Source organism: Chanodichthys erythropterus, chromosome 22 (genome assembly GCF_024489055.1).
Source record: "Chanodichthys erythropterus isolate Z2021 chromosome 22, ASM2448905v1, whole genome shotgun sequence".
In the NCBI taxonomy this organism is placed as follows: Eukaryota; Metazoa; Chordata; class Actinopteri; order Cypriniformes; family Xenocyprididae; genus Chanodichthys; species Chanodichthys erythropterus.
In genome coordinates, this window is record NC_090242.1 from 24,263,555 (window position 1) to 24,276,835 (window position 13,281).

The 13,281-nt window shown below is 42.5% G+C and overlaps 1 protein-coding gene across 2 annotated transcripts in view; it reads right to left on the bottom strand.

Moving 5' to 3' along the window:
* igsf9bb (immunoglobulin superfamily, member 9Bb) overlaps positions 1-13,281 on the bottom strand; it is a 145,117-nt gene that overhangs the window by 37,866 nt on the left and 93,970 nt on the right. Inside the window, exons 9-12 of one of the 2 annotated variants that reach the window (XM_067376561.1) lie at positions 13,033-13,173; positions 12,831-12,947; positions 12,598-12,748; positions 5,438-5,549 (exon numbers count right to left, since the gene is read on the bottom strand). In XM_067376561.1, coding sequence (XP_067232662.1) covers positions 5,438-5,549; positions 12,598-12,748; positions 12,831-12,947; positions 13,033-13,173 — 521 coding nt within the window. Of the gene's footprint in view, positions 1-5,425; positions 5,550-12,597; positions 12,749-12,830; positions 12,948-13,032; positions 13,174-13,281 lie in introns of both variants that reach the window. The other variant, XM_067376560.1, reaches the window with a different exon arrangement.

The following is a 13,281-nucleotide window of genomic DNA, read 5'->3' on the forward strand; positions in this document are numbered from 1 at the left end:
ACACACGGATGCTTCCAATGAAGGTTTAGGGGCCGTGCTGTATCAGCAACAGGGCAATAAACTCCGTGTCATTGGGTATGGGTCCCGCACGTTAACCCCAGTGGAAAAGAACTACCACCTACACTCGGGTAAACTGGAATTTCTGGCGCTCAAATGGGCCATCTGTGATAAGTTTAGAGATTATCTCTACTATGCTCCAACATTCACAGTTTACACCGATAACAATCCACTAACGTATGTCCTCAGCACAGCAAGGTTGAATGCGGTAGGGCAGCGCTGGGTGGGTGAGTTAGCAGACTTTCACTTCGACATCCGATACAGACCGGGTAAAGCAAATGCTGATGCCGATACTCTGTCAAGACACCCCCTGAAACTGACAGAAGTCATGGGTGAACACACAGAAACATTATCACCTGAAACTGTGTCTGCTGTTTGGCAGGGTAGTAAAGCTGTGGCTGACAGTGATGTTCCTTGGGTTGCCGCTTTAGAGCTCAACAGTCCAAGAGAAGAGATCATATGCACTAAGGGCAGTATCTCCTCAGTCACACCTGAAAGCATCAAAGCTGCACAACGAGGTGATCCAGCAATAAGTGAGATAATCAAGTTGAAAGAACAGAGCTGGACACCAAATGAAAAAGACAAAAGTATGATGGGAAAAGAAACAAGGAGACTACTCTTTGAATGGCCCAAACTGGGGCTAGAGGATGGGATTTTGTACAGAAAAACAGGACAGAACAAGCAATTAGTGCTCCCTCCGCAGTTCAAAACAACAGTACTTAAAAAGTTGCACAACGAAATGGGACATGTAGGAGTAGAAAAAGTGCTCCATCTTGCTCGTGAACGATTCTATTGGCCCTCAATGAGGAAGGAGATTGAGGAGTATGTAACAACCAAGTGTGCCTGCATAAAACAAAAGCATCCGCATGTCCATCAACGAGCACCCATGGGTTCCATTACATCCAGTTCCCCGTTTGAGCTTGTGAGTGTGGATTACTTACATCTGGAGCCAAGCAAGGGTGGTTGTGAGTATATTCTTCTGCTGATAGACCACTTCACCCGCTTCGCACAGGCATATCCAACGAGAAACAAGTCTGGTAAAACTGCCGCCGAAAAGATCTTCCAGGACTTCATTCCTCGGTTTGGGTACCCCGAAAAACTCCACCACGACCAGGGCAGAGAGTTTGAAAACCACCTGTTTCAGAGGTTACAACAGCTGTCCGGAATCGCCCACTCAAGAACCACACCATACCACCCTCAGTGTAACCCTGTGGAGAGGTTAAACCGGACAATTCTGCAAATGCTCAGGACTCTGGAGGAGGAAAAAAAAAGGAATGGAAAGACTACTTGCCTCACATTGTGCATGCTTATAATTGCACCAGGCATGAAGCAACCGGCTACTCTCCATTCTTCCTTTTGTACGGCAGATCACCCCGATTGCCTGTCGACTTGCTGTTTAACCTGGAAAACAAGACAGAGAGTTCAAATCAACAAGTTTTTGCACAAAAATGGGAAGACAGAATGAGGCAAGCATATCAAATTGCGAAGGAGAACAGCCAGAAGTCTTCAGCAAAGGGCAAGAAATACTATGACCGAGCAGTAAGAGGTGCCATTCTTCAACCAGGAGACCGAGTGTTGGTCAGGAACCTTTCCGAAAGAGGTGGCCCCGGAAAATTACGTGCATATTGGGAAAAGGATGTACACCGGGTCGTAGAGCGCATTGGTGATGGCCCAGTGTACAAGATACAACCTGAGACAGGTTCCAAGACTTTCCGCGTGCTTCACCGTAACCTCCTTCTTGCTGTCAATGACTTACCTTTGGAAGATCCCATGGCTGATGCTAAGGAGACAAGAAAAGGAAAACAAAGAAAACAAGTGAGAAGTCAGTTGGAGAATGAGTCAGACGCAGATGCCTCAGATGAGGAGGAGCATACTTACCGGTTCGACCATCGTATGAACATCCCTTGCCCAAGACTCAGACAACCCAAACCCATTCTTACCTCCGTCCAACTGCATTGGAATTCTATCCTGATGAAAGCGTTGTTCCCACAGGGAACCGGGTTCAAGAGTTGGAACAAACCTTTGAGTCTCCATGTGTCCCTGGTCCAAGTCCACGGTCTGTGACGTCAGATAAAGATGAGGAGAGACTAAGGAATGAAGGAGATATGGTCAGAATGGCAGAAAATGAAACTGAAAGAGAAACTGAGGCGATAGAGGACGGAAATGTGAGAAGGACACAAAGAGCGGGAAAACCACGAGAAATGTTCACATATGACGTTCTGGGCAAACCATCATATCGACCTTGGAGAGCAGAAGCAAAGGCACTTTGGTCTACGCAACAATACATCCCACATGAAAATGCTCTTTACTACCAGTATATGCCCACTCATCCCTGCTGTCATTGGTATCCTAATGGTTACTGAGGTAGTGTTTTGAAAAAAAATATCAAAGTAAAAACAAAAATAAAAAAACGAGTTTCAGAGGTAATTCAGATGTCAGGAGCCATCTAAGAAAGTAGGGGAGAGTGTAATGGAATGATAAAATGTAATTTTGAAAATTGACCCCCCCCCATTAATATGTGTATACATTTCCTCATGTTTTCTTTTTTTTTTCTCTTTTCTTTTCACAAAATGATAACATTTCAGTTAAGGTTAAACATCTTTGTGGCACTACACCGCCATACCTCTAGATGGCGCATTACGCACATATGAATAATGCGAGAGATTTACTTCCCCCTGTTCGGCGCGCTCAGTAATAAACTGACTGCCGCCGTGGAAAGATATAACTTTTGTCTTCTCATGTTTTTACAGGTATCGAGTATATTTTATTAAAAAAAAGATTAATTTCATTGTACTTGTGTGAATCGACAGGGGTGATGCAAAGAGTTTAAGCGAGTTATGAAGTGTATTTAATCTAAAAAAGTGTTTTAATTCACAAAGAATTATAAAAAACGGCTAAAGAGCAAGTTTATTCATGTTTCATGCCTGTTTATGTTGATTGACATTAGAAAAATGTTTATTAGACTAAGATATTGAGTTCATGTCTGATATATTATCGTTTTAGAAACGTTTTAGAATTACATTTCTTAGTGCATGTTGTATTCTCGTTTGTATCGCCATTTTGAGTGTTCAGCACATGTATTGTTTCAGTGTCTGCATGTGCGTGAGTTAAAAAGAATAAGACTAATTCTATCAAACTAATATATAATGACATCTAAAGTATTTTCATTATTGTAAAGTATATGATTATTATTATAAATCTATGTAAGATTCTAAATGCATATAATGCATACCTGCATATAAACTTATGTGTTAACATACAAGTATACATATTTGTACAAAGGTGTATTTTGAATATGTTTATCTAGTGTATTAATGGATTTGTTTGTTTCAGTGTATTCCATCAAATGCACTTTGAGTGTTAAAGTTTTGAAACATTGAATCTTTTTCAGAAGTTAAATGAATTAAAAGAAAGAAACTATTGCAGTAATAAACTGACTGCCGCCGTGGAAAGATATAACTTTTGTCTTCTCATGTTTTTACAGTTTATGCACCGATCCACAGTGTACACTGCCTGTATATCATTTGCCGCCGTCTCAGGTATCCCTTAGATCTGAGGACGGTAACATATGCAAGTAATTTACAAATTTATTTTGAAATTGTAATTTTAAAGGTGCCCTAGATTCAAAAATTTAATTTACCTCGGCATAGTTAAATAACAAGAGTTCAGTACATGAAAATGACATACAGTGAGTCTCAAACTCCATTGTTTCCTCCTTCTTATATAAATCTCATTTTTTTAAAAGACCTCTGAAGAACAGGCGAATCTCAACATAACACAGACTGTTACGTAACAGTCGGGGTGTACACCCCCAATATTTGCATATGCCAGCCCATGTTCCCAACATTATGAAAGGCATTATATAAGGGCAGCCAGTATTATCGTCAGGATCTGTGCACAGCCGAATCGTCAGACTAGGTAAGCAAGCAAGGACAATAGCAAAAAATGGCAGATGGAGCAATAATAACTGACATGATCCATGATATCATGATATTTTTAGTGATATTTGTAAACTGTCTTTCTAAATGTTTTGTTAGCATGTTGCTAATGTACTGTTAAATGTGGTTAAAGTTACCATCGTTTCTTACTGTATTCACCGAGACGAGAGCCATCGCTATTTTCCTTTTTAAACACTTGCAGTCTGTATAATTCATAAACACAACTTCATTCTTTATAAATCTCTCCAACAGTGTAGCGTTAGCCGTTAGCCACAGAGCACAGCCTCAAACTCATTCAGAATCAATGTAAACATCAAAGTTAACACTGTACTTACGCGATTAGACATGCTACATGATGAACACTTTGTAAAGATCCATTTTGAGGGTTATATTAGCTGTGTGAACTTTTTTTTTATGTTGTTTAAGGCAAGCGCAAGCTCTTGGAGCGTGGAGCACGAGAATTAAAGGGCCACACACCCTGATTCGGCTCATTTCTAATTATGCCTCAAAATAGGCAGTTAAAAAAAAATCTATGGGGTATTTTGAGCTGAAACTTCACAAACACATTCAGGGGACACCTTAGACTTATATTACATCTTTAAAAAAAAGTTCTAGGGCACCTTTAATTAAACCATATGGACACAAAAAAATTAGAGTTACATCATTGACCCATACACGAAAATATATAGCTGCCTTTATATTTTAGGACGGGGGTCACTGTCATTAAATAAACAACAATAATAATAATAATAATAATAAAAACCTTACCCTAACATACTGTAAATGTGGCTTCCATAGCAATGTTACAACTATGCCAAACTCAGCAGCAGACCGTTCCTTCTAAATCACATGAACATGTCATTATTTTTAGTGTACTAAAGTGTTTAAAAACCAGTCAAACTGCACACAACACCAAAATGGTATTGTCATTTTAATAAGGTACTTTGCATGCAGTTCGACTCATAACGACTCTGTGGAGGGATTTTACTGCCTGATCATTCCATTCCAATTCAATCGTTATGAGCCAGATTAACATGGCCAGCATGCTAGCAAACTGCTTGTAAAGAACAAAAAACTCAATAAAGAAAATAGTGGATCTAGACTAGTCATGGAATGATTGTCTTTATTCAAGACTTTCTGGGAATAAATTATTTGGAAGTTATGAACAGGCCTTTGCATCAAACTAAACAGTATTTTATTCATTATAAGCACTACAAAAAGTCCTAATCATGATATTCTCCCCATAATTATCTCCTTAACATTTTAGCTGCACTGTATGGAGGGCCCTGCTGGTCATCTCACCCCTAGGGGAAAAGGTTTTGCCCCGTCCCATACGGTGCCCCCAGATGTAGCAGCCTCACAGCAGCAGCAGAGCTTAGGTCAATAGTTAGGAAAAGAAGCAGAAAGCAAAGCATGCTGGGATGACTCACACATGGCCGTACCAGACTGAGAATGTCTGCTCAAAGCCGCCATCGTAACCAGATTCCCACGAGACGTTGGCCGAGGTCGTCGAGACCGAAACGTGGACTTTGGCGGGGGCGTGTGGGCTTGTGCCTGTGGGAGGAGGACAGCTTGTGTCACACTCGATATAAACACACACTTGTACACAAAAGCTAAAGCAAGGCCACACACACATTTCATTTCATAAGCGTTGTCTTGTAGAAAGCCCTCAGTCAGAGCGATTAGCTCACTTTTCTTAACGCAAACACTTGTGCTAGCACAAACAAACAGACAGAGTCTGCATCATTTATCCTTTATCTCTTATTCAACAGCTAAGCGTTAGCCTGCAGGGATGCTTTTGAGTAAAATCCCTCAATACTAAGACACTGAAACATTTCTATGAGTCCACACACAGCATATACAGTAATATCCCTCAGAGACCCAACCTACCAAAGCACTTTTATATAGAGAGCTTTTTACTGAATAGCTAAAAAAAGAAAACCTACAGTTTAGCCTAGTCTAGTTTAGCTGCTGATCAGAGACTCAACAAAGTTTCTTTAACTGACAGCTTCACTGAAGCTACACAAATTCAAAGAGTGTCCAATAGTACAGTGGATACACCAGGGCAGTGGGCAGCAATAAAAAGGCCTGAGCTGGCAGACAGTGTTGTTATATTGTTGCTAATAAAAGAGACCTACATGTGCATATTCTGCATGTAAGATCACAGCAGTTACTGTTAATAGTAATACAAGTAATCTTTGCACCAAAAAATAAATACTTTTGACAAGTATTTTTAAAGTAATGTGCTCCATGTGACATGAAGTCTCCAGTCATATGACCAGCAGAATACAACTCACTTTTATTCAGTAGGTGAGAAATATGCCTGCAAACAGGTATAAAGCCTACAGAGTTCCCATAGTTTTCAACCAATGAATTTTCCTTTTTGCTTGAGACACTGTATAAGGATTATTAAAGTAGAAATTATTTAGATAAAATGTAGAAATTGTAAAATATAGAAATTATTTAAATAAAAAAAACTAAAACTTAAATAAAAATAATGTATAATAATTAAAAAATAATTAAAATGACAAAATTAAAATTAAAACTGAAAAATAAAAATAAAAGCTATTTCTAAAAATATATAGTTTACATAATTTAAAACTGTAATACTAAAATAACACTGGAACACAGAATCAATAGGCTATAAAAAAAATCATATCAGAACAAAACTAGAAAAATATATATTGACTACAGATTTTTAAATTACTTTTTAAAAATTCCCTTTTCATGACTATGGGAACCCAGACTCCGTGTCCTAACCAGATGCGATGCGATAAGATTCCAGCGACAAACAATTTGTCTATCCACACCCGACGCAACGCGACTATGAGACGCGATAATGTCAATCAAAAATCAGTACATAATCAAATTAATGAATATTACACCATTTTAACATTATTAAAAATATATACTGAGTTACTAAAACAATCTTTGTCATAGAATACACTTGTTTGTTCACAATGAGTTGACAGTTTGAACGGTCTGAATTCTCCATTTCCCTTTCGAGGGAACTCGCACTGCGTCCCGAAGGGGGCGCTATGGGAACGCCCTCAGCGTGAATGCGTCTGATGCACGTGTGTCAACTAGTCCAATGGCGAGAGTGAACGTCACCGGCGGGTGACGTCACGACCAGGAAAGTATAAATACACATCCGGAAAGACTGGCTTCAGCTTTTGTGCCTCAGCAAAGCGCTCTGTGTTAAACTGTCTCTGTCTATTTATTGTTGTTTGTCCTCAAGCATTATATATATTCTAGACAGAAGCTTATTGGCGAGCAAATAGCAACTTGAGTCATGTGTGCTTCCCTGCCCTCGCCACTGTACGAGTGGGGATACACGCGATTCATGTGTTGTTTGTTTTAGAGCAGAGCATGCACGTCAGTTCTTGTAAAAAAAGGGGATCTGACAGTGTTCATTCATTTTTCCCGATGTGATGCACTATCGAGATTTTTAGCTCTGCACCTCTTGGCTTTTTTCTCGAGGGAATAAAGTCTTAAGCAATAAAGAATCTATGGCCTTGGATCAAGCGTTTGCCGAGGCGAAGCGTTGATTTCGGGTCTGCAAACTGCAATAAAGATTCTAGTGGCACGGATCTCGCGTCTGCCGAGGCGACGCGTAGATTTCGTGTCTGCAAACTGCAATAAGTTTCTAGTGGCTCTCATCTCGCGTCTGCCGAGGCGACGCGTAGATTTCGAGTCTGCAAACTGCAATAAAGAATCTAGTGGCACGGATCTCGCGGCTGCCGAGGCGACGCGCAGATTTCGTGTCTGCAAACTGCAATTAAGATTCTAGTGGCTCTGATCTCGCGTCTGCCGAGGCGACGCTTAGATTTCGAGTCTGCAAACTGCATTAAAGAATCTAATGGCTCTGATCTCGCGTCTGCCGAGGCGACGCTTAGATTTCGAGTCTGCAAACTGCAATTAAGATTCTAGTAGCTCTGATCTCGCGTCTGCCGAGGCGACGCTCAGATTTCGAGTCTGCAAACTGCATTAAAGAATCTAATGGCTCTGATCTCGCGTCTGCCGAGGCGACGCTTAGATTTCGAGTCTGCAAACTGCAATAAAGAATCTAGTGGCACGGATCTCGCGTCTGCCGAGGCGACGCGTAGATTTCGTGTCTGCAAACTGCAATAAAGATTCTAGTGGCTCTGATCTAGCGTGTTTGCCGAGGCAACGCGTAGATTAGGGTGTGCAGACAGCAGTTATAAATATTAAACCAATCATTCAGACCGTGTACACTTGTCTGGTGGTTCATTGATCCATTTAATTTGAGGAATTAAATGGGATATTGCCTGGTTTTAAAAAAGCTAGATGTCTGCACTAATAACTCTTTATTTAGACTTTCATCCAGACCGTTGTTACCTGTCTGGTTGATATGTGACTGCATTTAATTTTGAGAGATTAAATGTGATTTGATGTGTGTATGGCCTGTATGGCCTATATGCCTATATATACATACATACTATATTTAGCATTTCTTTCAGACCATATTAACGTGTCTGATAGATCATTTGTTGCATTTAATTTTGAGGAATTAAATGGACAGTTGGCTGTAATTTAATTTTGAGAAATTAAAATAATACATATTTATCTGACTTTAAGTAGTTAGATTCATGTATTAGTTCAGCCTTTCATGTAGATCCTGACGCCTGTGGTGTTAGGCTTCTTGGGGCAGCCCCCTGCGGGGTGGAGCGGTGTACACCTCAGTATACGGTGCCCGTGCCACTTCGTTGCCCTCAGGGGACCGATCTGCCAACCCCATCACTCTTAGTGCTCTGGGGTGCAGCGGTTTCCAGCAAGCTTTGATTCAGCGCTCACTCGACGCTGCATCAGGTTCGCACCCTCTGAGGAGGGTCGAAAAGCAGTCATATGGGTTATTTCCTGCCAGTGTATTTCAGGTCACCAAAGTGGCTGCTCTAGGTATACCAGAGACCAGTCTTGAGAGGCTGGTTCCCTTTTGTGGTTTTTCTGGCAGAGTTGAGGCTTCTGCCAAAGATGTATCTCAATGGGCGGGCTCTGGTAATGGAGCAAAAAGTAAACTCTTTTGCGAAAGGAGCTACAAAATGGGTTCCTCCTCCCAGCAGAGAGTTAGGGTTTTTAGGGCCGCTACTGTTTTGTTCCAAAGAAGGATGGAGAGTTGCATCCTATATTAGATCTTAATCATTTGAATCAGTCAGTCAGGAGACTTAGGTTCAAAATGTTGACTCTAAACCAGATCTGAGGACTGGTTTGTCATGATAGTTCTAAAGGGTGCATACTTCCATGTCTCCATCCTTCTACAGCATAGGAAGTTCCTCGGGTTTGCTTTCAGGGGCAAAGTATACCTATATTAGGTTCTTCCATTTGGTCTAGATCCATCACCCCACACGTTCATGGAATGCGTAGATGCAGCTCTGGCCTTGCTCAGGCTGCAGGGCACACGCATTATGAACTGATAAGATGACTGGCTAATATTAGCGCAGTCGGAACAGATGGTCAGTTCAACATTGAGATGTTGTTCTTGCTCATAAAAAATTGGGGTTGTGGCTGAACGCCAAGAAGAGTGTGCTTTCTCCATTACAGAGAACCACCTTCCTGGGCATGGTATGGATTCAGTGACGCTGCGGGCCGTTCTGTCGCCCACTTGTATTGCTGCAATCTTTTCAGTCACACAGGAGATATAACTAGGCCAGTCACTCACTGTAAAACTGATGACCAACGGTGATACCTTTTGGCCTGCTGTTCATGAGACCCTTACAGTGGTGGTTCAGGACCAAGGGTTTTCCCTGAGGGGGATTCCACTTCCTATGATCAAGATCACGCAGCGGTGTCTCCGCGCCTTGGTTATATGGAGGAAAAGTTGGTTCCTGTCCCAGGGACCTGTGTTAGGAGCTTAATATCATTGAGTCACTCTCATGGTAGATGTTTCTCTCACAGGCTGGGGAGTGGTAATGGAAGGCCGCTCAGCTCAAGGGCTGTTGAGGAGTCATCATCTTTCGTGGCACTAATTGCCTGGAGATGATGGCGGGCTTCAATGCGTTGAAGTTCTTCCTTCCAGACCTGAGAGGTCATCGAGCTGTCTGGGAAAACAGACAATTCATCGATGGTCTCTTATATAATTCAACAGGGGGGTTTGCGTTTGCGCCCACTATCTGGCGCACCAGATCCTCCTGTGGTCCCTGGGGAAGATGCTCTCCTCGAGAGCAATCTTATTTCAGGGACCTACAGTATAGGAGCAGACATCCTGTCGAGACAGGGGCTGAGGCCAGGGGTATGGAGACTTCACCCCAAAGTGGTGAAGCTCATTTGGGAGATTTATAGCTACGTGAAGGTGGATCTTTCGCGTCTCAGGATACGACACACTGTCCACTGTGGTTATCCCTTACACATCCAGTTCCTCTTGGACTGGATGCCATGGTACAGACATGGCCGAGGCTACGTCTGTACGTTTTTTCCCCCCAATTGTTCTGCTCCCAGGAGTTCTGGACAAAATTCGCCGGGAAGGGATAAGTCTACTGCTAGTAGCGCCTTACTGGCCAAGTCGGATATGGTTCTTGGACCTTGTGTCTCTCCTTGACGGCTCTCCCTCGGAGATTCCGATCAGGAGAGACCTATCTCATGCGACGGGCCTGATTTTTCACCCCGCCCAGAAGTATTCAACCTGTGGGTTTGGCCCCTGAGGGGGCCCAACTCATAGTATCTGGTCTCTCAACCGAGGTTGTGGTGACCATACTTTACTCCAGAACTCCAACCACAAGGAAACTATCCTCGTATTGGATTGTACCTCGTTGGTACAATTGTGGGGAATAACCCTTTGAGGTATCGTTTCCTTCGTGGCACTCTGAGGCTGAGGCCTGCAACATGCACTAGGGTTCCTGCTTGGGAGTTGGCCTTTATGTTGGAAGGCTTATCTGCAGCTCCATTTGAGCCGCTTGATTCTGTTTATACTGTTTTCCTCCTTGCCATTTCTTCCCTAAAAGAGTAGGAGACCTTCAGGCCATATCTGTATCCCCTACGTGCCTTGAGTGTGCACCAGGGGTGGTCAAAGTGTTCCTTTACCCTACCGGGTTATATACCTATGGTTCTGACCAATATGACATGGCCTATAGTGCTGCAAGCTTTCTGTCCTCTGTTCTTAGATCCAGACCAGGAAAAGTGGATTCTTGTGTGTCCAGTGTGAGCACTGGACACCTGATATCCACAGAGCTGCCCTGTGGAGGATCTCAGATCAACTGTTTGTTTGGACCGCGCAATTAGGGGTCTCCCTGCGTCCATACAATTGGTTAGCAAGTGGATAGTTGAGACTATATCACTTGCGTATGAGGTCTCCGGCCAGCAGTATTCACTGTCTGCCAGAGCTCGCTCTACTAGGAGTATGGCGGCCTCCAAGGCCTTGATGTTGGGGGTTTTCCTCAAGGAAGTCTGTGATGTGGCGGGCTGATCCTCGCCACTCACGTTGTGAGATGATGTATCTCGACCTGGATGCAGCTCCAGGCTCTTCAGTGCTCTTGTCTTAGTGTGCCACAGTTTCACACAGACAGGCATTTTGGAATTATGGCGTTTTGGGATATCGTTCCCATAGCGCCCCCTTCGGGACGCAGTGCGAGTTCCCTCGAAAGGGAACGTCTCAGGTTATGACTATAACCATAGTTCCCTGAGAGAGGGAACGAGACACTGCGTCGCGTTGCCATACTCCCTGCATCCCTGTGATCGATTTGCTTCGGCAGTTTAAGCTGTATTTATACTTTCCTGGTCGTGACGTCACCCGCCGGTGACGTTCACTCTCGCCATTGGACTAGTTGACACACGTGCATCAGACGCATTCACGCTGAGGGCGTTCCCATAGCGCCCCCTTCGGGACGCAGTGTCTCGTTCCCTCTCTCAGGGAACTATGGTTATAGTCATAACCTGAGACGTTTTGTTGCTTTCAGTACGACTTATAAAAGACTCAAAGTGATATGCAAGACACATTTTAACATTAAATAAAGCACATAAAGAGTACCTGCAATTATTATTGCTATACTTTGTATTTGTGCCGCGACGTCACAGAAAAATAGAACCCGTTTCTAAAATAGAATCATCGCGTGTCGCCGTCAGGCCTGTTAGGACAAAAACTCTGATTAACATGGAAAAGATACCTTTTAGCTCATGTCGCGGCATTGCGTCACATGTAGTTAGGACATGGTGAGAGTCAAAACCACTGTCGTTCAGCAATATATATGAGAGTGTGTGTGTGTGTGTGTGTGTGTGTGTGTGTGTGTGTGTGTGTATATATATATATATATATATATATATATATAATTAAGAGACCACTCCAAGTTCCAAGTTTAAGTGGTCTCTTAATTTTTTCCATAGCTGTATATATATATATATATATATATATATATATATATATATATATATATATATATATATATTATATTATACATAATATATATATATATATATATATATATATATATATATATATATATATATATATTATGTATTATACATTATGTACCTACCAGAGTTGCGTCTGTATGATGTAATATGATCAAAAAACTTTGCTGTATGGAAGAATCATTTTATCACAAGTAATGTTTGTGCATAATTGGGTTGCCCCATTTGTCTTAACCCCTCCTACCGATTACTAGGAGGTGCGTGCTGGCAGTGATGCTCGTGGCGACATTGGAGGCGACACACTCCCACTCCCCGTGGTCCTCCTTGCTGAGAGATTTGAACTGTAAGCTGCCTCTTGGTAGGACGTTGTGCTTGCTTCTGCTGGGCTTCCCTACCTTCTCCAATATAAGAAAACAGTTCTAGCAAGCGTTTCAGTTGGGTTGACAATGATACAGGATCCATAAGGATGCGGCTTACCTTTCTCCATGTAATGTTGGGGTATGGGTCTCCTTCTGCCTCACAGGGGATGACCAGCTCTCGACCAGCCTCCTGCCTGTACTCCCCTCCAGGAACCACCAGAAATTTGGGTGGGTCCTATCCATCGCCAAACGTCACGTTATATTGATGCAAATGGATTATATAATAAGCTTGAATAAAAACTACAACTGTTATTCTTTACCTTTAGCACCAGGGGGGCGGGAGGGGACTGTCCCATTGTACCAAGGCTATTGTAAGGCACGCAGGTGTAGGTGCCGAGAGAGTCCTCTGTCACCTCAGACACTCGAATGCTCCCATCTTCCATTTGGCTCCAGCCAGGGTACTGCAACAGAGAGAAATGTCCCATCACACCCAGAATACATAATCAGAGCAAATCGTTTTCTGAAGCTCAAACAGTACAGCATGATGCTCGCAACACTAAGGTTTTGAC